This window comes from Sesamum indicum, linkage group LG10 (genome assembly GCF_026168435.1).
Source record: "Sesamum indicum cultivar Baizhima isolate 11 linkage group LG10, ASM2616843v1, whole genome shotgun sequence".
NCBI lineage: Eukaryota > Viridiplantae > Streptophyta > Magnoliopsida > Lamiales > Pedaliaceae > Sesamum > Sesamum indicum.
The window spans coordinates 1830895-1858702 of NC_142666.1; the positions used below are offsets into that span (position 1 = coordinate 1830895).

General features: G+C 33.2%; 3 protein-coding genes across 10 annotated transcripts; 2 read left to right on the forward strand and 1 right to left on the reverse strand.

Moving 5' to 3' along the window:
* The first annotated feature begins 4442 nt into the window (after positions 1-4442).
* LOC105172642 (uncharacterized) lies at positions 4443-7458 on the forward strand. The gene is made up of 2 exons (XM_011094162.3): positions 4443-6119; positions 7308-7458. The coding sequence occupies exon 1, from the start codon at positions 4659-4661 to the stop codon at positions 6111-6113; it is 1455 nt and encodes a 484-aa protein (XP_011092464.2). The 5' UTR covers positions 4443-4658; the 3' UTR covers positions 6114-6119; positions 7308-7458.
* A 1824-nt stretch (positions 7459-9282) lies between these two features.
* On the reverse strand, positions 9283-12513 carry LOC105172641 (uncharacterized). Its single transcript, XM_088886180.1, has 4 exons — positions 11217-12513; positions 10656-10735; positions 9979-10243; positions 9283-9893 (listed from the first exon to the last, which is right to left on the reverse strand). Exons 1-4 carry the CDS (start codon positions 11959-11961, stop codon positions 9625-9627), a joined length of 1359 nt encoding a protein of 452 aa, XP_088742306.1. The 5' UTR covers positions 11962-12513; the 3' UTR covers positions 9283-9624.
* Positions 12514-15262: 2749 nt separating this feature from the next.
* LOC105172639 (gamma-glutamyl peptidase 5) lies at positions 15263-27787 on the forward strand. 8 transcript variants are annotated; one of them, XM_088886275.1, is made up of 9 exons: positions 15269-15399; positions 15532-15571; positions 15728-15790; positions 16267-16454; positions 17330-17737; positions 25129-25450; positions 27008-27157; positions 27267-27434; positions 27518-27787. In XM_088886275.1, exons 6-9 carry the CDS (start codon positions 25142-25144, stop codon positions 27617-27619), a joined length of 729 nt encoding a protein of 242 aa, XP_088742401.1. In that variant the 5' UTR covers positions 15269-15399; positions 15532-15571; positions 15728-15790; positions 16267-16454; positions 17330-17737; positions 25129-25141; the 3' UTR covers positions 27620-27787. The 8 variants fall into 8 exon arrangements, with proteins under 8 accessions (XP_088742402.1, XP_088742400.1, XP_088742403.1 ...); XM_088886273.1 differs by having other exon boundaries at positions 16270-16454; XM_088886276.1 differs by lacking the exon at positions 15532-15571 and having other exon boundaries at positions 15263-15399.
* The last annotated feature ends 21 nt before the right edge of the window (positions 27788-27808 follow it).

Below are 27808 nucleotides of genomic sequence, written 5' to 3' on the forward strand. Positions count from 1 at the left end.
CATTATTTTTATATAAATATATTATGAATATATGATAAAATTCAATCATATGCACTTTTTTCTTCTCTTTCTTAAAAATATATCTCTAATAAAACAAAACAAATAAACTATAGAGAGTATTTTATTTTGCCACGTATTAATATAATTATTTAAATTTACATAAGTGTATGATTCTTTATTTTTTTTGGAATTCTTTCGAATAAATTAGTTTGTAATCTAATCCCAATTTTATTTTGATATCTAACAATACTTTAAAAAAGTATTAGGCATCTGTATAATGGATATCAGTGTCTAAAAGATTCACTCATTTTTTAGACAAATTTAGTTAGTAAAACAGTTATATTATCTATATTTTTTTAATTTTTCTTATTTTTTATACTTATTAATTATTTTAATTTTAAAAATTTTATATTATTCATAATTTTTTTGATCTTTTATAATTTAAATGAAATGATTCATAAATTTATTTATTTATAATTCTCCTGAACATTGACGGGTGTACTGACTAGTATTGTAATAAATTCTAATCATTTCCAATTTCGTAGAATCGGCCGAAATCAATTTGATCAAAATATAAAATAGGAATAATTATACGATTCTCTTTTGAAGTTTGATGTAATTATATATAATTTTCTTATAATTTAAAAAATTATATCTAGTATATCTAAAAAATATTGTACTAACACCCCTCAGGGGTGTACCTGTAATTTTATAAAATAAAAAGAGTGTTTATGTAATTAAGCCTAAACTCATGAGGTGTCCATGTAATTTTTCCAAATTTAAATACTTAAACATTGTAACTTATGAAATAACTACCATCATTTTCCATTTTTAGCGGAAAATATGTATTTTTAATTTTATATATATTTTTGTGGTGAAATAAAAATATATTTAAATTAGTTAATAAAATTATATTTTGTACTGAATTGTAATATTAATTCAATATATTTCAATAAATATACGTATAATAAAACAATCACATTTTACTTTAATTATTATTTCATCCTTCCTTCCCTTTGAGGAAATGTACCAAATGATGACAATGCATGCAGAAGTAAAAGCGTGTAATTAATTCATCCACGTCTTGAAGTCGGGTGTCGGCAGAATTATCATACCAAGTTCTTTTTATATTTATATAATAATGGAATAATTACATTTATATTTTTGTATTTATAATTTATTTATACAAATTATTCATATTTTTTGTGTAATTATAAAAACCACTCTTTACAATGAAAAAATAGGAATAGTTTGTATAATATTATCAATATTTCTGGAGACATATATATTTTAAAAAGACATGAGTTGTTCGTGTAGACTGACCATAAGTCAGGGAGGTAGATGTAATTATCTCTATAATAAATAATATTTCATGATTTAAAATATATAAACCAATACATTAATTCATAAAAGAAAGAGAAAGAAAGGAAAACCAACATAAAGGTATTATCGACACAATAAAAAACTAGTACAATAATATAATAAACTATCATTTGTAAGTGAAATGTGTATTTTCTTTTTATATTAGTATAGATAAAAAAAAAATAGTGTGACTTTATGTTCGAATCACTTACATCGCGCATCTGAAACAACCTTAAATAAGTGCTTACAAATTATCCAATCACACGCAAAAACTTCAACCCACGATTACTTAAATGGGTGTCCAACAAATTTGAACTTATCAAAAAAAAAAAAAAAAAGAGAAAATGATGCTCAAATCAGTATAATCAGAAAAATAGATAAAAGTAATATTGTACTTTTGGTCCTATAACTTTAGGTTGTTAGCACTTTTGGTCTTGTAACTTACTCTATTTACATATTTAGTTATTTGTTTTTACGAATGTAGTTCTGAATATCTCATATTTTGACAAATTTAGTCTTAATTGACAATTTTCGTTCCCTGCACACTGTAATATATCTTATTTTTTGTCCTATAGTTATAGACAGTTAGGACCAAAATTTATGAAAAAAAAAAACTAATAGAAATTAGATGGTGGTACTTGGTAGTTGCTAGGTTTTAAATGAAATTGCATTTATAGACCTGTGAGATATATTTGAGTAAAGTACAAGAAGGGTAGATATGCTTAATAGTAAGGATCCTATATTATTTAGAGTAATTATATCTATTATCCTGATTTATGGTCTATTTATACAAACGACTCATGTCTTTGCATAATTACATAAATAAAACTCTGATAGCTAAAAAGTATGGATAATTTGTGTAATAATATTGATGTTTCTTGGGGTATATGTATAATTGTTTTAAAAGTAGGGATTATTTGTGAAATGGCGTTGTCATTTCTAATTACTGCATATATAGTTTCTTAAAAAATATGAGTGGGTTGTGTAAATAAATTATAAGTTAGGAGATGTAGATGTAATTATCCCTATTATTTATTGAGAACGAGCCTTTTGGAGTAACCACCGCAGTTTGAAAGATATGAATTTTCTAAAATACCCTCAATCTGCTTTATTCCCTACAAACATCTATCTTTGTTGATTAATTAATTTTGTCACACATTTAAAATTAATGCATTTTCACTAGTTTTGATTAATTAATTATTTTATTTTTATTTAATCAAATAAATATAGTAATAATTCTATATAAATTACAATTAGCTTTTACGATATTTGATATAATTATGAATACCTCCTCATTAGTTTGAAAAATTATAAATACCCCCTAATATTTCATGAAATTATGTAACCCTTGGATGAGGTTTGAAAGTATCAACTTTGCCTTTATTGTATTTTTTTAAATAATTTTAAAAAATTAAAAAATCGAACAAAGTGGATGAAAAAATTTGAATTGTAAAAAACCTATCCACTTATAGTCAATAAATTTTAGTTAGAAAATTTAAAAACTGAACAAATTATAATTCAGAATCCATATCAGTTCACCAAAAATACAGATTGAGCTAATTTATTGAATAACTATTAAAATTAGAAGATATTGATAATTATTCAAATAACAAAAAGATATTTATAATTATATTAATTTTAAAAGAATTAGTTGTAATATAGATTAAATAATTACGTAGGGAACCCATTTTCTCCACATGTGCATCTATCTACGTAGGAAAACCCCATGTGGTCAAGCGTTTAAACTAATACACAACTCTAGTTTATTATACAGTTAATCTGTAAAGAATCTAGGGCCAAAATTGCGCGGAAATTGCTATTCATTTACTTGCAAAATAAAATAAAAGCGTTATGCTTTCTTATAGCATAAAACAAATGACGCTTTTGCCTTGAATTTTAAGGAGGTCAAAGGACGCTGACTTGGAATGTTGGAAATGGTGCAAAGAAGGGATCTGGTTGTGTTCTGGTAATTACAGGTAATTAACAGTTGAGCAAACCGACAACCCTTTTTCTCCCTTTTGTTCTACTCATTCTTTACATTTCCCCACAAGCATAATTCCACCAGGGTTTTAACTGCGTTATGAGCTTCGTTTCATTGAGTATCCATGTTTTTCAAATTCTTTTAATATAGAATTATTTTAAATTAATTTATCGTGGTTCTTTTTTTAAAATTTTATAGTGCCGTTCCCCACAACTTCAATAAATATTGTCGTATCTATTTTAATAAATGACAATCCTTTAAACAATAGTGGGTCGGTTTTGGATTGGACTGATCTGTATCGATTTTGGACTGACTCGACCCACTGTGCACCTTAAAGGGTATGTTGACTAAGTTTTTGTAGAATATCTTATAACTTCATATATTTTATTAAAGTGTTTCGATATATTAAAGTTGTGAAGTTTAATGTCGAACTGTTGTTAGTTACACAAAAAAAAAAATTTGAAATAAATTAAAAACTAGTTACTTTTCTGGAGCAACTTATAAGTCCTAACATTTTACTTTTAGATGTTATAAAGTCTTTATCTTATTTTATTTTATAAGTTCTCATAACAGCTTGTAGATGGTTTAAAAAGCTTGTAAACATAGCCAAACGCCTTCTTCATCTATAGCATGAAAAGTTATATATAATGAGGACACAAATGTAAATCAAGGGTAGCAAGTGGAATCCTCCGTGATCAACAATTTAAATCAAATTTAATTGAATCAAATTAATTATAAAATAAAAATATAATATAATTATTATATGATTGATCAATTATTCTTAAATATATCCTAATTATATAATGAATATATATATTTATTATCTAATTAATTCAAATTTAATCCAACCTAAATTTGAATTACAATTTTCGATGACAAATTGAATTCATGCGCGGCCCAACACCCCCCACTAGCCCCTACCGGCACTTGCCACTTTCACAAAATTTACCTGCTAAGCCAAACACCCCCTTAAGTTGTTTATTATTTAAATTAATTATTATTAGTTCAATCCTAGTCAACATTTCGCTCTCTCTTTCTTCTCAATATAATCTCCAGCTAACACCCAACTCATCCCTATTCTCACCCATCTGCTTTCTTCATTTTCCTCACAACCCGTCCTATTACTGTCCACGTCATCAATATCAACGGTTATAGAAGACGGTCACTCCAGTCCGGGGTGTAGTTATTAAACTTCCAAAACGAGCAAATTCTCCAGATGGACTGATTAACAGAAGCAACTTTCTCGCTGAATCCTTGCAAAGTGCAAACCCTTTCCCACACAATCTCTCTCTCTCTCTCTCTCTCTCTCTCTCTCATGGAGAACTACTCCTATAATTCCTCCTACCCGGAATCCGGCCAGTCATCGCCGCGCTCACGCGAAATTGAGTTCGAAAACCCTCCGCCATGGGAGGATCCGCAGAGCAATCAGCCGCCACCGAACTACAAAGTCAAGTTCATGTGCAGTTACGGTGGCAAAATCCACCCTAGGCCGCATGATAACCAGTTATCGTACATAGGAGGCGAGACCAAGATCCTTGCTGTTGATCGTAACATCAAATTCAGTTCTCTGCTCGCCAAGCTGATTGCTCTCTGTGATACCGACTCTATCTCGTTTAAATATCAGTTGCCCGGTGAGGATCTGGACGCTCTGATTTCGGTGACGAATGATGACGATTTAGAGCACATGATGCACGAGTATGATCGCTTGTATAGGGTTTCGCCTAAGCCCGCCAGGCTGAGGATTTTCATTTTCCCGAGCCTGAACCCGAGCTCAAATTCATCTGCCCGGAGCTTCGGTTCAGATGATGCCAAGACGGAGAAGGAGAGGTTTGTTGAGGCGTTAAATTCTGCGCCGCAGCAATCGGCGTCCCCTGCTGCGGCGCCGGAGTTGCAGCCTCCTGCGAATAACGTAGATTTTTTGTTTGGATTGGAGAAAGCAAATGCCATGGCGGGGGTGCCTCCTCCGCATCAGCCGACGGTGGGCAGACTTCAGGAGTTTGAGGATCCAGTTGTTCAGCAGGGTCTGGATGAAAGGTTGCTAGGGTCGGATCCGATCCAAAAGCACATTCAGGATTTGCAGAGGCTGAGAATTGAGGAGCAACAAGGAATTTACCGAAGGAAAAGCGACGACAATCTCTCCGGAGGATTTAACAGCGGCGAAGCTTACAAGGTATCTGAGAAGATCCCTCAGGTTGCCGTTCACGGCGGCGGCGGCGTTCCCTACTGGACAGACAAGCAGGTTTCCGCCGGAGCTTTCCCGGCGAGCACCGTCAATAACGAACAGCCAGTTTACATGATTCCGGCTGCGGCTAGTCCATACCACCCACAGATGGTGAGACCAGTGACCGGGGCACCAACTCAGGGCTACTACACAGTTCAGAGGATGCCGTCCGAGGTATACCGAGACCACCAGCAGATGTACAACATGATTCCGCAAGGGGCCATGCCTTCCGCTTCAGCCCCAAATTTGCCGCCGCAGAAGGTGACTGGATACCCGGAGGGTTTCGGTATGATGAGACCGGCTACTACTGCCGGTGGTGGGATTGTAGTAACAGAAGCTGGGTACGCACAGATGGCGTACGAGGGCGGTGCGGGGAGGCAGGTGATCTACTCTGCACCAGGGGGTGTAATGGGTGCGCCAGCTCCAGTTCAAGCAGCTCAATATCAAGCCATGGCAGCCGCTGTGACTGCCGATATGAGGCCGACTGGAGCATTGAATGCGGAAGCAGGGGCTAAAGTTGTTGCGAGGGCTACACAAGCTTCTGTGTGATTACGGGTAATTAATTATGCTGTTAAGTTTTATCATATCCTATGAAATTTCGGTTACTGTGCAAAATAAATCGAGTGTTCCATATGGAACACTGCGTCTTTTTTGCAAATTACCTGTGTTTTTGTACATTGAAGCGAAAATTGAATAAGTTCATCGTTGATATGCCTACTTCCATCACATGTTAGGACTTGGGATTTTTGCAATCATACACATATTTTTAATTCCTTGCTCGTTTACTTGAATTTTAGAGAATGGGTTTTGTTTTTCTTTTTTTATAATAAATTTAGTTGAATTTTGACTAATTTGGAGGAGTAATGAAAAAATATGTTTAGGAGAATAGTACACACAATCATGTTCTAGCAGACTCTAGTATTGATTGCTGCAGGATGTCACTGTCTTATCTTATAGCACCTAACTTCAATTATTTCATCAAAACACACCCAAAAATATAATACTCCAATACAAGATTGACGGGGGCTTGTCCTTGGTTGATTGATTACAAAAAAGTCAGTAAAAAGAACCAAAACGACAAAAGGAGGTAAATTAATTTCAAACAGGACTTAAGTTCATTGGAGTGGAATATCTGCAACTAGAAAACTCAGCAGTTGGATAGTTTGGATTGCCAAAACTTTGCAAAGGTTAAAAAAAATAATGGCGTACATGGGAATAGTTAGGGCAAAATTATTTTAAATAGTTAAAAAAATAAAACCAAAATACCGTACAAAGAAAAAAAATCAAAGTTGATTTTTTTTTTCTTAAATGGGTTCTTTTTCCTTTCTGGAATGCAAGCATGAAAATACCAAACGATGTTGGTGATTGAGTGAGCTTATAAATTATTTTGAATATTTTATAAGAAATGTAAAAATATAATAAGATATTGTAGAGTATTAAGTATTTTTTCATAATACGAGTTTATAAACTCTTTTGAGAAAAATGAGGAGATCATAATTTTATATTTTAAAATCTATTCATATTAATTATCAAATTGAATTAATACCGATTCAGTATTTTTGGACTTAATTCATGTAAAATTCAATGTATGTATATCTATGAAAGTGAAAAGAAGAAGAAGAAGAAAGCGGCTGGAATTTCCACAGGCAAGCGTGGAAATGAATGGTCCCACCATTGATTTAGCAAAATCTTTTGGTTGGAGTGGTCTCCATTTTTGTAATTATTGGTTTCTTCTTTCCGCAGGGGCCAGTGGAATTTTCGGCTGTTTCGGTTGCTGTTTTGTTGATGATAATAAATAAATAATAGAAGAGACAGAAATTGAAGCTTTGTGGTAGGACTGGGGGCCTTATCCATAATATAAACATTTGAATGAAGATTCACCCTAATTAAAATACTCTTATCTATCTTGTTAGGTTCTTGATTTTTTATTTTGTCATTGATTGGAGGCTTAACAACAAAAATTGGAAATTTTCTGCACAAAAATGCATGAGATATTATAATATATTATCCTAGAATGTGGCAATTAGTTTTATCTCAACTTTGGAAAATTTCACAATACAATATTTTTAATTGAAAGCTATATTTATTATATCTGACATATGTTATATATTTATACAAGTATTGGATGAATTTTTATGTAAAGGATTCAAAGTGTTACACTAGTTACACATACAAAATTAAATGTGTTTTATTGAAATACTTACGGGACTAAAATTAATGACTATATAGTTACAGGATTAAACGTATTAAAAGTATCAAACTTATAGAATTAAATGTGTTTTTTAAAAAGATAAAAGACCAAAACTGCAACAACCCTATGATTATATAATGAGAAGTGAAATTTTGCCAATCTCGAAATAATGGTTATGTTTGCTTCTAGAATTTATCCCATCTCATGCTATCTTATTGAATTAAATGTGTATTTTGATCTTGAAGATATGTTTTTGATCCGAAAAAATTATTTCCAACACACTTTACTAATTTTTAAGAAAAACATATCACATCATTGTAATTATATTCTCCTTCTTTGACAAACACATTTTACACAGGAATAAATACATGTTGCATCCTTAAAGTTATCAATTACTTTATAATTGAAGTTATCAATTACTTTATTTTAGATTTGATTATATGAATATGTTGATTTAGCAAAAGTTTACAAATTCAATAATTTCAAATTAACAAATAAAAGTACAATTTTTTTGCGTATTAAAATTTTACTCAATATCGATATTTATAATCACGAGTATTTTAGAGTATAGGCTATGCTCATACCCAAAAAAATATTTTAATGGGTATGTGATCAAGTTTGGATCTAATATAAAAATATTAGATACGGGTCTGGCCGTTTGGGTAATAACTATCAAAATGGGTCTGAATCTAAGTATTGTTCACCTATTAATAGGCCTAACATATTTTTCTATAATATTATATGCAATGTATCAACACATATTTACATTTACTTTTTAACATAATTTATTTACTTTGTAATATATATTTGCATATATTTAGCTCATAAATAAATATATTTTATGTTCCATAATTTATAAAAAAAATATAAATTATAAATGTTATTTTCAAAATAAAATGTGAATAAAATTTTAAATCACTAAAAACATATTTTACAAATCAGAAGAACGAAGTATAAGAGTAAGTGAGAAGGGAATTTTTATCTTATCAATACCAAATTATTTTGTGAGAGGTGTTTTTATAACTTTTCATACTTTAGAAGTGTAAATGAGACAAAATACATAATTTAAGGCACAAAGTATATTTAACCTTTAATTTTATTTCACATACAATAATATAGTTAAATAAAAGTTTTCATCTCAATAAACTTAGTCTATAAAGTGCTGTAAATATTAAAAGTCATAATTTTATAATTAATTAGTTAGATGTAAATTGCTGAAAATTTTAAAAAATAATCTAATCTTTAGTTAAAAAAAATATTTAACGAGACGTATTAAGTAATTAAATGAAAAACAATTACCACAAAATTAAAATCATAATTTTGATTGAATTTAATTCCAAAGAAAAAGTGGTTATCGAAAACAGAGCCAAACGACCAAAAAAAAAAAAAATCATTTACATTTGAAACGCAAATTCGAGCTGCTCAATCGTGGGGCCAAACATAATTGTTGAATCTATGAAAAGTTATTTAGTATGATAGGCCCGAGCCCATAATTGTAGAAAATATAGCAACACTTTGATCTACCAATTGAAAAATGGACTTCTAAATTATTTCTATATATCATCTCACGATAAATATTGGAACTCTGATGAACAGGCATATTACATTTTAAAATTTCAGACATCCAGGCTTATATCTGTCATCAACAGAAACATGTTAGAACTACTATCACTGTCTAAGTGATCTATACAACCAAATCAATCAAGTTTTCGGAAATAACTTAGGAAGCAAGAATTGATGTGAACTTGAAGTTAGCAAGAAAAAGTGGAAATCCAACAAATACCACACAAATTTGCCCAAAGAAACAAGGCTAGATGAAGTTTCTTGGACGACAAATAGATGTTTTGATTGGGTAGACGTACCGGGGGCCTAAATACGAAGGTATCCTCCCCTCTCTGTTCTTTCTCCATCCACCCCAGCTCGCCTAACGAATGATTTCCGGTTGAGCGACCAACTTCTTCTCAATACCCGCCTTCTTCTCCAAGCCGTTATGCGACTATACAAAAATGGGAAAAGGAAGCAGAGGAGAATAACGACTAGCATTGCTGCACAGAGAAACATTACATTCCGAAATCCGTCCTTCAACCTGGGGTCTCGTTGTTCGGTCCATGGAACTCCTCCGACATTCATCCCAAACACTGTCGACGTGATACCAAGAAATACTTAAAGTTTTGAACTCGTAGATGAAAACAAACAGGTTTGAAGTGATTTTGAGAAACTGACCTCCAGTGACTATTGACAGAGGCAGAAATATGATGGAGAGGAAAGAGAGATAGTATAGTTTTCGATTTATTTGCTCGGATTGCCAGCTATCTAGGCCAGCCTGTATTGCTGTGACACGATTAGCTATAAATCCAACGTTCTCCTTTAGCCTCCTTATCCGGCCGATTAACTCTTCTAAGGCGTTAATGTCTTCGGTTGGGAACCAGTCTTTTGATGAACACTTTTCCTTAACTCTAGGGAATACTTGCTCACCGTGAGCAATCACCTGTAGTTCCGTAAAATGGTACACAAGTTAGATCAGAACGAAGCGTAAATATAGATTGAATAATCAATGTAAGAGTCGTTGAATGGGTATCGAGCAATTTTGTGGGAGAGAAGATCTAGGTATCAAAACTATCTTGTCCGTATCTTGAGAAACAGAAACCCTTGATGACAATATAAGAACCCGTAATGTCATTAAGAAGCTGTAGCTGGTCCTCCTCATTTTGCTTAGGTAAAGAATAAGATGTTTGAGCTCGGGTCGAATTTCTTATGACGTTTAAGATTTGAGGTAGATTTATACCAATTTGAACTTTGAAATTCACATGGAAGACAGGTTGGCCTATTCTTAGAAAATGAGAGTGCTGCAGAAGCATATCTGTGCGAAATTCAGATCGTGGCTCAGAAAAATTAATAACCTGCAATAGGCGCTGCAGGTCAAGATGCATTTTTGGGAATTTTCTGTCATCTAACATCTGTTTCTTTAACGCAAAACCACCTGCAACCAGATAAGTGATTATGCACCATAATGCAGAAAACAAATGTTCGAACGCGAAGCAATTAAATCAGTCCCAAATCACAGATCAGAAAACAATTTTTTCCACTCAAATTATAGGCTTCTTGCTTTATCTAATCACTTTAAGCACTTAGTTTTAAGAAAATGATCAAACATCTATAAGCTAGAAACGAATCTTACAGGAACTAGTAGCTTCTAAGCAGGATGCACAACATGTAAAAAGAGTCGCTTTCTTTCTCAAATTATGAATTTGTAAGTTGGAATCATTCAAAATCAAGAATTCCAGGCAGCGAGAATGACCATTCAAATGTGCGCAATCTAGTGAAAATCTACAATTTTCATAGCTGGGAAAGATGAAACAAGCAATGATTTGCAGACTTCATAGAATACCTCAAAATGACAATATGCCAAGAGTGGAAGTAATGATGGATCAGTTCACCCTATTGCAACCAGAAGAACATACCTCTATCCAGCTCAAACTCGACCGCATCCAGCTCAATCTCTAGCTTGGTCAGAACATCTTGAAGGTGATCCACATGTGTATCAATTATGTGAACAACAAGATTTGAAACGGATCTAGGCACAGGATTATCAGCTTCCTCTGAATGATTCATTGTCAAGAGAAAATCCAGAACATGTTCCCTAATCACAATGCCACCCTTATCCTTCCTCTCACTACTCCCATAACTAGGACTCTCCACAACTGGAATCTCCGACAGTAGAGACTCATTCGCGGGTGAGAAGCCCAATCTCGGGACACGGCCTAACGACACAGTGATAACTGAATTCTCAGTAATCCTAGCTGCAATTCTAAATGTAAATTTGCTAGAAGCAGGGCCAGGTGAATTAACTCTGAATACAAGAGCACCGTCTACGTGCCCACAAAAGGGACCATTGCTAATGAGCGATAAGATATCCTGGAGCTTCAGCGGCGGGCAGAGAACATCAATGAGGTACTGTGCAGACTGTGACAGCCTCTGATTCCCCTTTGGAAGCTCCACATGATACCAACAGAACTCTTTCCCTCGACCCTCGACAAGATCCCATTCCTTATTATAGTAATTACCATCTCCATCAAATATATAGGCCTTTTTCCTCACAGCACCAGGATATCTTGATTGGTGAAAATGGTTCTCCCTAAAATTTCTTGGTGCTAATGGTTCTCTCTCCAAATCCTCCCCTTCCCCTTCTACATGATTAACCTCCATTAATTTCCTAAACTACAAATTCATCAACCAATCCAACTATTCACAACAACAACATAGAAAATCACAACAACTGTTCTATTCAACCTCAAAAACCCATTTCAACTTTCAATTAATCTCACTAACAACAATCAAGAAAAGCAAAGGCTTCACCTTTTTACAGGAATCCCTTGGAAATTCAGAAGGCAGAAAACAGCCCAGAGCGAAGAAGCAAAACCCACCTGAAAAACACGAATAAGGAGCAGGAAAATACCAATTTCGATTCTCAAAATGTCTTCACTCCCTTCCAAATACAAACAGCTGAAGAAAAATCAAGAACTGCCCTGTTCTTGTTTACTTGCAAAAAATAGTTCAAAAACACGAAGAAGATCAACGCGGAGAGATCGAGGGGAGGTCAGCCAAACCATTCATTAACTAATTATGATAGAAAAATACTTTTTTCTTGTTTTTGTTTCTTTTTTTTTGGGTTTGATCAGTGGGTAGAAATATATATTCAACATGTTGAAGATAGTGGGTTTCCATGAAGCTTCTGCTTCGCCTCGAAGGCCCTTCTAGTGGATTATAATAATCTGTATTTTAAAGTAAAAATTTGAAATGAGATTACACGAGATTTTGACGGAATTCATGTTGCGATAAGATGTTTAGGCTGAGTTCCACGACAAGTATGAATATTTATCTCATTTATTCGAATAATGTTAAGATTAAAATTTTATGAATAAGTATACAGTTATAAATTTGAATTTCATTGAATATGTAGATATTTATTTCACGATTTTTGAATGATTTTAGTTTATTATTATTTTTAATTATATTTATATATAAATTAATTTAATATATTAATCATATTAAAGTATTACTTTAATAAACAAAAATACCATATCGTTGTGGTAAATGAGTTGACATTTTGTATTGGGTGAGCGAAATAATCATAAAAAATTTGTACTTTCCGTCAAACAATAATTCTCATAGGAGTGTTGAAATTTTACAGTAGCCCTAAAAGTTGGGGATTTTGACAAATGAGGTTTTAATTTAATAATTAAGACTCAAACTTCAAAATAAGTACGACATTGTGAAATAGAATCTCACTAAATATATGGATATTTGTTTTATTTTTGTAGGAGTTTATTACAATTTATTGTTTTCTGTAATTTAATTGTTATTAGAGGTTATATTGGCATTGTTGTTTAACTCAGTTAGAAAGTGTTTAAAGGTCAAACTTATTTTGGAAAAAATTCAAAATGCTTAGGTAAGTTGGTAAATTCAAAATTCGAAATCGTGTCCATCAATCATTCGTTAGTTGTGTTATTACATTTGAATTATAATATATCTACTAATTTGACAGGCTAAAAAAAAGCCTAATTCAACAAGTCTAGCATCATATACCAGAGCGACCACGTCATACAAGTGGCTGATACGTTAAGCGTCATAGCGAAACATCTCCAGATAATTTCAAAAGCCCAGGTTGGAATTGACTTTTTAGTCAGCAAGCAACTGCATCTCTATATATTCAAACAGATTAAGAAATAATTGATCGAACGGTCATATCTTCATTTCAATAAGTCTAAATCTTTTTTTGGGTACAAAGCTAACATACGCAACTATCTAACAACATCGGATTTGCCCCAGCTAACCCTCAAAGCTTGTTCTGCAAACACTTACACACTTATAAATTGACAATGACGCAACCATTATGGTAAAGCTCACACACTTAAACTCTCATTTTTCCTAGTTTTCAAAGCTATTTTCACACATACTTTTGGCATTTTACACGATTTTCTTCACTTTCTCACATTTTTTTTATTATAGTTTTTTATTTATTTTTTCAGTAACAACGTTATTGATTAAGCAACAAAGTGCTAACATTTATTTTGTAGGATTAGTTATCCGATAATCTTTAGATTCTCGTAAAATTTTTTTTACCATTGTCTGCTATTAAAATCCAGTACGCATTATATATATATATTTAAATCTTTAAACATATTTTTACCTTTGTTATTGGAAAATATTGTTTACATTTATTATGTAGAAAATTAATGCCATAGGAGCGTAGAATAACCATCACCTGGAGCACTAAAAACTCCACTTGGGCTTTATTAATCATTCTAATATAAAACTAAAAGACTTTTTACACCCACAAAAGTCGATTAATTTTGAATCATCGCATAAATTTTTTGTGAAGTCAAAATATTTTTGAATAGATAAAATAACTAATTAATTGGACTTGTCAATTTTTATATTAATTGATAAATTAATTTTCTTTTCTTTTGTTCTTTTTTTTTAATCTAATGTATTAATTTTTATATTTTACTATTATTTATAATATATTTTAAAATATAAAATTTTATTCATTATATACACGTAGAAATAGCGTGTCAGATTGACTAATATATAAAAAAAAGCTTTCTACACTCACAACTGGTGTTTAATGACACCTTGCGCCAAATTTTAAACATGAAAATTATACTTCTAATTATATAATTTAAAAAAAAATTGTAAATATATTTTTCTATACTAAACTATACTAATATAATAAAGAAAGTCCCTTTACATTCATAAATGGCAGCAAACGACATAGTCGCACTAATTTTAGAGAAGACAAATATAACCCTAATTAGATCCTTTTAAAAATTAATTGCATTTACTCTTTTTTTTTTAACAAAATTAACTCCATATCATTTTAACACCACTATGTCAATTCTTTAATTGTTTCAATAACACTTTTAGTTGGTTTTCTTTTGCTTTTTTAATTTTATTTTAAAAAAAAAAGTGATTTGCTGGTTTATATATATTTTTCTTATTTATAGATATATTTTAAAATATAAAAAAAATATTTATTATACGAATGCAGGGACAACGTGCGACTAATATAAAAAAGAAAGATCATGTGCACTCACTGAATGATGACTAATGACACCGCCATACAATTTTTTAATATGAAATCATACCCTTAATTAGATAATTTTAAAAATTAATTGTAATTATATTTTTGTTTTACAAAAGTGATCTCATGTCTTTTTTAACATCACAACAATAATTCTTTAATTGTGTGGAGAATAAATTAAAATAATTTATTTATTTTTTTATTGTTTTTATATTTGAAAAATGATTTATTTTATTTATAATATATTAAAAATTAAAAAAATATTTGTTATAATCACTCAAGTACAGCTTGGAAGGACCAGTGCAAACAAAAAGACACGTGTGTAATTGGTATTCGTTGTGATGCCAACGGTAACTAAAATTCAAAAAGTGTGTGTATATAAGTTGAAGAATTTTGTGGTAATTTCTATATATCTTTCTTGATGGGGCGGGTAGTTCTACGATCTTGAAGAAGAGGGGTTGATTCTTGTTTACTTCTTCATCTTTTCTGTTTGGGTCCTTCTTCTTTACGACTTTGACGGCAAAGATGCTAGTGATGTTTTCATCGGCTACTTCATTATCGTATTGTCCTTTTCTTTTACTGTTTTGATGGCCTCAATTGGGGTTTTATGATCTTGTTTCGGTGAAATTTTTTTGTGTTCTTGTTGGTTATTATATATGTTGATGCTTCTTGGAGTATGTGTTTTTACGTAGGCGCACTGCAATCTCCTTCTCTGTACTAGATCTTGGAAAGGCAAGAACAATATGGTTTCTTGCATTTTCTTGGAAAGCCTTATTATTGTTTATGTGATGATAGAATTATTACCGCGATCGTAGTTTTGTTCTTTGAAATTTGTATATGCGTTTCAGGGTTTTAATCTGCGTCCTCCTTTATTGCCAATCCTGACAGGATTAGGAAGGAATTTGAAATTCTTGAAGATGTTCACGGTTCGCTGTTCGCACTATGTATCAGGTGGGAAACTACAAAACTGGACATTTTGATTGGAATTCTTGGTTTGATTCATGTTAATCTTCACTTGAAAGTTCTCATCATGAATTCATTATCAATCTGTTATCATTACTCATTGTTTTCAATCGCCACGAACTTATTCCTTGCAATTGTGTATGTCTCTGTCAATTGAGTTCTACCTCTCATTATCATCATTTATTTGATCGTGGCATACAGGCCACCAACAAAACAAATGCATTTTCTGATTTTGCATACATCTTTTCATGTGTGATGGTCTGCTGGTGAAATTAGTATTTCGGTACAATCTGTGATGAATAAGGCTGTTAGATATAAATTGGGTCTATATCTTAACGCCAAGTTGCGTTGTGTTTGCATGTTTTAGGCATCTCCTTCGAAGGTGATAGAAAGTTTTCACTATCCTAACTGATCTTAAGTTGTTCCTGAAGTATTATCCACACTGAAGTCTAACCCCTTTTCAGTAGACTTAACTCGTCTCCAGAATTGCTGGAACCTATTGCTGCCATCAATTCTAGAACTGACCGACGCCTCACCTGCAAAGGTACCTACGTAGTGTAGGTTCAATCGCACACTGAAGACAACATTCACTTATGTGCCTTTCCTGAACCAGAAGTCTTCAAAATTGAAACCGGCTCCGAAAGCTTACTAGGTAGGCCAGTTTTCCTAACTATTTCTTTTCATAGCTAATTTTCCTTGACCATGATAGCATTCATGGTGGCATGCTTGACTTGACTGAATTGCTTGCATGAGTAGACATCCCCTATAGATTGTTCTTGCCAATCCGGAGCAATGTATTTTTATAAGTTAGTGCTTTTGCATTTAAGAGCCCCTGAAAATTTTGAGTCCTTGACTTCTAAGGATTCCAATTTTCACACATCATATACACATGCAGAATGTGAGAAAATAATTGAAGTGAACTCTTTCATGGAAGCCAACGGTTGTCGTGGCAACTGTAGAGCTCATATTCTATCTGTGTAGACTGCCAATTTACCTGTTGAACATGCTGATAGTTTTCTTTCTGTTTGCTTGTAATAGGTGTAATATAGGCATATTCTGATGAGTAACAAGCTTGGTCCAATATTTCACGAAGAAATTGTCTGGTTTTGGACCTCTTCATTACTAGTGATCCACCAGTGATTTTTTACTTGCATTCCGAACCTAATATTAAGATGGGCTTGTCTTGGTGATGCTGCTACAGTTTGATGTTTTGTAGCTTAAGTTCGTACGACACTACCAACTGCAAAGACAATATTAGCCGACAAAATAATTTGGTAAACTGGTTATTTCCCCTGTAGAAATGAGTTTACCAACAACTTGCAACTTTGGTCTTGTCTCTGGTCAAGGAATGCTATTCTTTATCGAACAAGCTTAAGTCAATTCAGTACTGCAAACATCAATTGTCCCAATAGGGTAAACCTTAGACATTTGTGTTTTAGTTTTCAGCATTTATTACATGACTTTACACAGTTGTTTTTGGAACAATTCATGACAGTTTATAGTTTACTGTATGCTTTCATCAAACAGATGGCCCTGATGCAATACACATTCATCTTGTGACTCTGCTGTAAGTGTTGCCATCTGTTGGAACCAGTAGTCCAACTGTGGGACGAGTTGATCAGAACTGGTAAATATGTTTTTTGTGCTTCTGACAACTCTCTAATGCAGTTGAAGCCTGTTACAAAGTCAATTTGATGGTCATTTCACAGTATGAAAGCCTTCTTATTCACTATTATATCGATCAAATAGGGATGAATTGAAATAGTGCTACCTCAACTTTATTGCATTTTCTGGTTTTGTGGCTGGATTAGCTCAAGTCTTATGCTCATTTCTAGTCGCTTTTCCCGATTTTTGAGGTCTTTGATGCTCAATCCAGAAAGTTCTTCTCCCAAAAGCTGCCTGCAATTATCACAGAAGAGGATTGTGGTTTATTCTGTACGTATCCTTTTACTGGTTTGATTTATGAATGTAGGATGAGCTATACTTCTGATTGAACGCATCTTTCGTTGTTTTAAATAGAAGTTTCTGAATCTAAGTATTTTTGTATGGTTAGATGTTTCTTGGCTTTTGAACTAGCTCATGATCAATCATCTCTCCTTTTTCTCTAGTTAGGCCATCCAATAATGAATTGATCTTTCAGTAATGTAGAGAAATTGAATCTAATTCCTCTAGTTAGGCCAACTTGTGGCTTTGCTGCAAATACTGTAGCTGTTGCCTCAAGCACTCTGCTTCCCTTTGCCAATACTAGCAAGAAATAGGCAAAGCAGGAATGGATTAGCATACAGATAGTGTCTGAAAAGGATAGATAAACAAGTATAAGTAGAATTTTTTATTAAAAAATAACTTTTGCTTGTTATTATTTAAAAAAAGAAGAAAAAGAATATGATATAATATATTGTTTTTCTATTTTTCACTATTTTCCTTTTGTTTTTTCTCCACCATTTTTCCATTCTTGCTTTTCCAGTTTTTTCTCATTTGCCCCTTCTTTCCCTGTCTTTCCTTTTCTCTTTTCTCTTTTCTCATTCACTTGTTGCTCAAGCATATACACTCCAACAGGTAGCTCTCTCAGTTAGGATAGTGTCCGGATTGTCAAGTAGTCATTTGGATACTAGGCCAATCGTATAATATCCAATGTTGTGAAATTTCTCATATGATATAAAATATGAGGAAGTGTTCTTATGATGTTTATGCATATATGAGGGTAATCATAAGATTGCGTCTATGATTCTGACCTTAGGTTCAAAGTCAAGGATAATCATAAGATACTATTTTGTATGTCAGGCGATGCTTGTTGGATAAGCAAATTGAACAACATTTTTTAAGAAATTTTCTATTGGAAAGACAACATGGAATTCAAGAATTCATTGATGTGATTCCATTGATTAGTTATGTAACTATAATCATTTTGTGTTAGGTTATTTGTGCTTTGATTTACTTTTATGCCATTGAAGTGATCATAAAGTGGATATTTTGCATAGAAGGCTATGCAAGCTAATGAGTTGTGCTCAAACGATTTATAGATGACCAAATTACATTTGACCCCTATGGTTTAAATATAGTAAAAAAACCATAGGAGTACATGTGCTAAATTTAAGAAAACAGATGGTTTTTTTGGCTTAGTTTTTAAACATGGGAGAGTTTAGCTTAATTTTAAAACACATGAAGATTTATGTGATTTAGCCTTTATAGATCTACCCCAATTAGCCTTTATGTAATTCTTGATCAATTTTTTTGGTTTAAGGTAGAATGGTCACTGATTATGGGGCTTTAGATCGACCAGTAAAGAAAATAAAGGAGTCGATGTATAATCATTGAGTGAACAAAGTCTCGACCCACTACCTATGCATTAGATGCTATTGGAAGATAATTGATGGACGGATCTTATCTATATGGTACTCATTATCAACTTGTTTCCCAAATTTACTTAGAGATAGATTTTCATGGTATGTTGCTAAGGGTTGATTATGATTAATGGGCTTTTAGAATTAGACACATTAAATCACAAGAGTTGTGAGCTTAGGGCTATGATTAGGGTGGACCCAGTCACTATGAAAGGGTCATACTAAGATGAATTCAATTCACGGTGTAAAAGGGCCACGTAAAGAAAAATTGCCACAAAAAAGAGATCAAGGACGCTCTCGTTTGGAGCATAAATAGTCCCATTAAGTCTTGGATTCTGGAATTTGGGGCATCTTTCGGTTCGATGCAGAAAGAGTATATGAGTAATTAATTAAACTACAGAAAATTTTGAGAAAGTGCATTTGGCAGATGGTGAACCTCGAAAATTGTTGGAAAGGGGGACATGGATATAAATATTAAAATAGGTGATGAAATGCTTCTCTTCGATGTACAATTTGTGATTATTTTTTGTGATATTTTGATCTATTTTATAATCAAAATGCTCCATTCTTATTGGGTGATAAAGCAAAAGATTGACTCTACTGTTAGTTGGAACGAGCTCAAGAATATAATTTCTTGAGAACTACTACCCGCTTCAAGGACTACAAATATCCGGAAGGAAATAAACATGGATTGGCTCTACTGTTAGTTGGGGGAGATTCAAGCAATTGGTTGAGAGTTGCCCCCATCACCAAATTCTCTTCTAATTCTATATATTTATGAAAGATTGTTTGAGGCAAATAGAAGCTTGGTTTATGCGGCTAGTGGACATGCTTTGTATGACAAAACTCATAGCGAAGCACATAAACTAATCACAACTATGGCGGCTAATACTCATCAATTTGGTAGTAGAAATGACGACCCACCATGAAGGGTAAACGAGGTAAGTGTTTCTATTGATGAACGTTTAGTTAACCTTCCCTCTCTTGTTGAAAAGTTTATAGGGTGAAGCATCCAACAAGTCAAGGCTTGTGGGATATGTACATCTTCGAGACATTACCTCGACGCTTGTTCTACACTTCACTAAGAATCAATGGAATATGTTGATACCATCGGTGGAATTTTCGGGCAATAACAAAGGAGATATGACCCCTTTTGTAATACCTATAACTCCGAATGGACAGTTTATAGGGGGAAGCATTCAATAAGTCAAGGCTTGTGGGATATGTACATTTTCAAGACATTGCATCGACGCTTGTTCTACACTTCACTAAGAATCAATGGAATATGTTGATGCCATCGGTGGAATTTTCAGGTAATAACAAAGGAGATATGCCGTTTTCAATACATATAACCCCGAATGGAGAGATGATCCAAATTTGAGGTACGACAATCATTCTCAAAACTTTCAAAAGGTACCACACCAACAACCACAACCATCACCTCAAACTAATCCCAATAGTGGTATACCTTTAGAGGATATCGTGAAAATACTCACCTTGAGCACCCAACAATTCCAAAAAGAAACCCACTTGAGCATACAAAATTTGGAATCTCAAATGAGCCAATTGGCCTCATCCATTAGCCGTTTGGAGTCTCAAGGTATGTTGCCCTCCCAAACTATTATTAATCCTAAGTAAAACGTTAGTGCTATTACCTTTTGCAGTGGAAAAGAGCTACAACTCGAAAATAGTGCTAGGCGCACAACAGGGCAAAATAAAGGACGAAAATTCAGTTGTGCGTAGGCACGCAGAACAGGACAAAACAGAGCATGCACTCGAAATTCCTCCAAAACAAGCTAAAAAACCTAACCAAGTCAGCAAGAACAGTTCGAAGGTGTTTGTGCCCAAACCTCCCTTCCCGGAAATATTCGCCAAGTCCAAAGAGGAGGAAGAGGAGAAGGAGATCCTTGAAATTAAACAAATACCTCGCTATGCAAAGTTTCTCGTCTAGCTTTGTGTGAGTGTTGTGATATCACTAACATTGATTTTTGCAGGTCGAAGTGAATATAAATTGATCCTATAGTTAGGTGTGCCCACGCCTAACCCAGCTACCTAATCTGTTTGAAGGCTATTTTGCTATGTCGAGTTAGGTGTTCCTAGCTGTGGAGATCATCATGTCCATTAGTATTTTATGCAATAGTGGAAATACATCGTCCCGAATGGGTTTTTCGCCTTCATAAGCGACGTATACTCTAAATATGAACCTCCATCATATCTCTATAAAAAATCATACGGGCACAAATCAACACCTGCAACACATATAATACATCATTAGAAGACAAAAACGATATGACATGATTATACAAAGGCCAGTCATTTTCAATAGAAGATAAACAGAACGAGGTTAATGGGAATGGTACTACAATATAACACGAAATTTCGTGTCTTCATCTACTGATAGAGTGTAGACAGCGGGTACCAACCTGGAGATGCAACTATGTTGCATGTTGTGGAGCGTTGTTATATAATATCACATACTTTATTTTAAATACCTTTTTTACAATACAACATTCATTATTTTTCTGCAATATTCAGACAGAAAAGGTGAATGCCCTTGAAGCTTTGTGTCAATCTAGACCACTAAATATTGAAGAGTATAGTCAATTGGTGGATAAATTCGAACACGGGTTACATATTTCAAGGAAGCCATAACCCATCAGCCACAACAAATTGTTTCGCCATCCGATGATGCTCCCACAACATCACACAGACAAAGAAGAAATTCTAGTCGAATGTCTATTGGTTCAAATAAATGTCATGATGCTGGGGTGGATATAGTTGGTCCTTCTACAGTATATACACCTCAAAATTATTACGTGCCCCAACCGCCTCAAGATTACTACATGCCTCAACCGTCTTAAGATGAGGAGTCTTTCGGGACAAAGAGTCCCTCCTCTTGAGGGCACCTTCCTCCCTATCGGTTAGCTTTGGGGGCCTCCTAATTGGGCTCCTCCTTTGGGCCAAATATGACAAAGTTGGCATCCTTTTCTGATTGGGCTTTGGAGCAGGGAGGGGGCCTTTTGGGTTGAGCTAGACGGACCTTCTCGATGAGCTAGGTGGGATCATAGGAGAGCCCTTTCTTGAGTTGGGATAGTGATTCGAATGGGTTGCCTTCTTTATGGGCTGATGGACCTTCTCCTGGGCTTGGTACTCCGTTTTGAGCCAATCTCTTTCGGCCCATGCCCATCAGGATGTATGTGCAATTTTCAAAAAAGCAAAAGTCATTTGTGTGAATGAAGTTGATGTTTTTGTATAATTAAACTGAAGGATAGATGTAATTATCCTTTAAAATTATTATTTTCATAATACAATAGTCTTAAATAGGACAATATTTTAGATGAATAGAAAAAAAAAAAAAAGGCTAAAACATAGAGAAAACTCTCACCACTAATACACTATATAAGCCTATATTCTCTCTAGGATTTTCAAAACTATTGATTTCCTTAATTTATCTATTTTCTTTTCTGAAAATAGGAAGCCTTTTTATTGGCATATTTTTTATACAGTGTATTGTTAAAAAATACAGAACAATGTATTTTCAAATGAGTTTTAAGATAATTGTGATGAAAATAGCTTATAAATAAAAATACAGATATCTCTTCCCTCCACATTGTCAGAATAAATAAATTTAAAATGATTTATAATGAGATATATCTGCTTAAGTTTCAAAATATAATTCAGAGGAATGTCACAGTAACATTTCTTCTGAAAAGTTGTGCAGCTTTTATGCGTAATTTGAAATATTACTATGGTTGAAAAGTCTTGCAGCTTTCTTTAATAAAACATTACAATGTTTATGAATCAATCTACAATTTATTTATTTATTTTTTTTGACAAAAAATAATATTATTCTTAATGGGATGAAGGCTGAAAATCTTGTAACATCCTGTGACTTAATTTGAAAACTTATGAACTCTCAAAAATCTTATATATATTTTGCAAAATTGATTTCGATTCATATCTATTTTAAGTGGATGTCGCATCTTTTATTATATTTAATGGTGTATAAAATTAATTAATACTATTTATGTATTTTCTATATTATTTATTAGAATGGAGATCCACATAGTAAATACCATAATTGACAAACTATGAATTGCCATAGTATGCCCCTAATCATATTTATTTCTATCATAAATATGGTTATTTTTATTTACTAATTTTATCAATAATTTATTAATTATTCACACACATTCCAAATTAAAGCACTTTATTAATTTTGATAATTATTCAGTTTATCTTTTTTCTTTTTCATTCAATTAAACAAATCTATAAGATTTACTAAAAGGGAAATCGTGGGATTAACTATTCGGAAAATTGCAAAATATATCCCATAATTTACTATGTATGTAATTTTAGTCCCATTATTTTAGCATTCATCAGATTTAATTAAAAAGCTTACAACTTTAGTTTCAATAACATATTTCATTAAATATTTAACTGAGGAAACACATGATCTGCAAATGCTCCGTTAAGTAACTGACTTTTGATTTATCAAAGCACGGGCTTCGTTAACATAATTTATCATCGGGAGTAAAATTACAAGTTTTGTGACTCATGGGATAAAATATGATGAATGCGAAAATATTAGGATCGAAATTGGAAAAAAGAAAAAAGAAAGAAAAGACTGTAGAATGTAAATTGTAATTTTTTCAATAAATATCACAATTAGCAAAACTTGGGTAGCTTAAGATGCCTCTACCTGTATTTTTTTTTCTATTAATAACCATAATTTTTTACTAATTAATTTTATTAACAATTACAATTTCTTATTCAAACACATTTGAAGTTAGTTTATTTTATTTTATTGTAATTATTCTTTTTGTGTTTTTTATTATTTGTTCAGTTAATAATTGTCTACAAAAAAATTATTATGCAGAGGTATTGAGTATGGTCTAATACCTAGTTATATATTTATATATTTATATATATATATATATAAATGCAAAAGTCGATTTATAATAGGTAGCATGCAAATTTTAATTGAACCAATATTTTATCTAATTATTCTATATTTATCGAAATATGAATATAAGGATTTATAACACTTAGACCCCTTTAAAAAATACTAAATTATATTTTTTTCTAAAAAATTTTAAAATTACAATTAATCCCCTTTAAAAATTAATTATTTATATTTGCTCCCCTTTCGTTAAAATTTAAATAAAAAACACTGATGTTAGAAATAATCACATAAAGTTCTAATTCCGCACCCCTTATCACGTTTTCATATCAGATAAGTTTTAGAGTATGAACCCTCGATTCGCACACTGAAATTCTTGGATAGGCGCCATATATCAGGCTTACCCCCACTTCCTCCCTTTTGACCCTTTTCCAGTGAAAGACCCTAACCCTATTAGGGTCTCCCACAATATCTAATTTGGATATAAACGAAAATTTTTTTTTTTGCACTTTTAAGGAGAAAAATGTATTGACATTAACCGCACACCATATATATATATATGTGCGTGTGTGTTATATTTATCTCCTTTTAAGTATAAAATATGAATAAAAATATTAAATAAAGGATAAAACTGAAAATTTCTGTACTTTTTTTTGCTTACATCAGAAAATTCTGTCCAAACCCTAAAGGAATGAGGTCAGATGTAAACACAAGTTTTCAGAGGGGTATTAGTATAATTTCAGAACTTGTTTTTTTTTTAAAAAAAAATGTACTGGAGTCTGAATATAATACACTTTTAATATAATATGATTATATAGTTACCTTTTTTATGAAAAAAAAATGAGAGCAGTTACCAGAACATAATTAAGGCAGTTACTACTGAAATATGGGAATTGAGTCAAATCTTTTTCAAAGGACAAATTTGTAAACTACCTTCACGTGTACTTCTTCACTTATATAAAGCCTTGGGCATCAACTTTATGTATCGCCATATTTACCCAACTCTCAGCAACTCTCTCTCTCCCCTTCCGCGCTCTCCTCTCACATTCTCTCTCCATACACATACACACACATCTACAAAGAGGTAGAAAGGCGATGGAAGGTCGAAAGTTCGCCGTCCTTCTCTGCGCCGAGGATTCAGACTACGTGATGAATAATTATGGCGGTTACTATGGAGTTTACGCGAGAATGCTGAAGGAAGAGGGGGAAACCTGGGACGAATTCAAGGTGGCGCGAGGTGAATTTCCGGCGGATGATGAGGTAGCCGAATACGACGGTTTCGTCATCACAGGAAGTTGCAGTGACGCCGACAGTAACGAAATTTGGATCTGTAAACTGGTGGTTTTGCTCAGGCGATTGGACGCCATGAAGAAGAAGATTCTCGGTATTTGCTTTGGTCATCAGGTGTGCGTCTATTGTGTTTTCTGTTTGTTATTGTTTTTATCCTGTTTCAGTTGAACATCTATATTTTGTTTTTGTGGATTTCTGTTTACCTTGGGCTTCAACTTTTGTTTTGCGCGTTTACGTGTTACATGGAGTTTATATTAGCCCTTAACTTTTGGTTTTATGTCTGCTGGTTTGTTTGAGTGGTTGTCCGTTCTTGCGTCTCTATAGTTATTTAATTTGACATTCTTTCCCTTTTCTTTTTGTTTATTGTCACGAATTATAGACTGAACCACTTCATTTGAATTTCTTAAATTACATTCTATTTAAAGGTTACAATGCTATTGAGTTTAGGTCTGTCAAGATCCCCTACTTCACCAAGAAGTATTTTTAAGATTGTCGACACATTAATGGAATCTATATCAGCGTAAAATAATTGATGACTGCCTCACTTAATGGAATTATACATGCATTGCAAATTGGCATATGCATGCTGCATTCATCCTCTATAATTGTCCAGACTTCGGGAGTTTACTGGAAACTTTCCATATGCTACATGCCGATCTCCTCCTGGGGATGCTGAAATCTATACTAAGCATGTTGTTTTGTCTATGAACGCCACAGGCATGGGGAAAGGAATTCTCCCATATCACGTTTCTTGGTGGAACTAAATGGACAACGAAGGCAATTGGAATCATCAATATCCTTCTATTCACATATTTTTTCGGTGAATGAGCTCCAAGTATATGCAATATATTGGTTGCTGCAAAGAATTACGAGCCACAAACAATATCTTCCTAGGAATAACCGTATTCCGTGGGGTTAGATAGCATTTCTCATACAATAGTTTTATCCTGTACCATTTCAAGCCACGCCATTTCCAAGATTGTTGGACTCTTCGGATCCTTGTAGTTAGCTAGATACTAGTAATCACTAACCATTATTGACCTTCAAAAGGAAATTCTATTAAGGTAGCTCTCCAAACGTCATAAAATCTTGGGTTGTTTTTCATCTATCAAATGAATAGATGATAAGTCATTAGCGTCCAATTTCCCTTCCACTTTCTGTGTGATGAAGAAAATCTTAGTCATTTATGACGGTAACAGCAATGATTAGGGGCATACTTCGACAATCATGTACTCAATCAAAAGGTAGTGATGATATTGGTTACATATGCGTATCATTTTGTTTAAACACCGCATCCCAGAAAGTAGATGGTGATGCCTGAACAATGATGTTACCATTGTGCCAAGTCTCCTAATAATGCTTTCTCATGGTGGGCTTATAAATGGAAGCAATCAAGGCAAGAATATTTCCATCTTTTGTGAAAAGCTTGTATCTTTATTTCAACGTAAGATGTATATATATCTTTAATCAGCTCATAAGATTACTGTATGCCAACACTGTTTGTGTGCAAAAGAAAACGAAATAAACACTATTTAAAACATTACCATGTTTGATAATGTGTTTCTCAAAATAGCCCTTTTCAAACATATCTGTAACCTTGAGATTGTTCACACCAAATGTGCTTTCTGTGACCTTTGCTTTTGTATGTGAAATGTGTTTAATGTTAACTAGATATTAGTACGAGCTCTAGGCGGGAGGATTGGGCGATCCACCACCGGATGGGATATTGGAGTCACCAAAATTCATTTGCAGAAGTCACAGATTTTTACTTCTCTGAAGATGCCTCCTTCCCTTTCAGTCATTGAGTGCCATAGAGACGAGGTTCACTTCTACATCTTACTTGCCCCTCAGAATCACCAGTTGGAATGAGTCTTCTCTAATGTTAAAACCTCTGATGCTAACTCTGATATATACCAATTCAATGACTCAGGTGACAGAGCTTCCCCAAGAGGCAGAAATCCTAGGATGGTCAAACAAGACTAGGGTTGAGATGTTCACATATGGGAACCACATTATGGGCATTCAAGGTCATCCCGAGTACACTAAAGACATTCTTTTGCACCTGATCCACCGTCTTTCCAACAACGGTCTCATTGAGGTGAAGTATATTAACGTAGATATTGCAGAATCCTAATTTGAGCAAATGCTCTTAAGTCTGTGATGTTTACGTTTGCTTTATAGGTATCCCTTGCTAAAGACGCGAAGTTCAAGTTGGAAGCAGTTGAGCCAGATAGAGAGGCATGGAAGAAACTTTGCAACTGCTTTCTAAAAGGAGGATTATAAAACAAAGCTAAAAGAGTGGGGAAGAGGGAACCTGTAGGTATTATATACATATCTGGGCTGACTAGAGAATTGGCTTCCGTAGATTAGGGAACTTTTTGTGCCATATCTTGTCACAATTTATTTGGTTAATTTAAAAATATCAATAGATAGCCATCAAAAATTAATTGATGATGCTAGTTGAGTCACTAA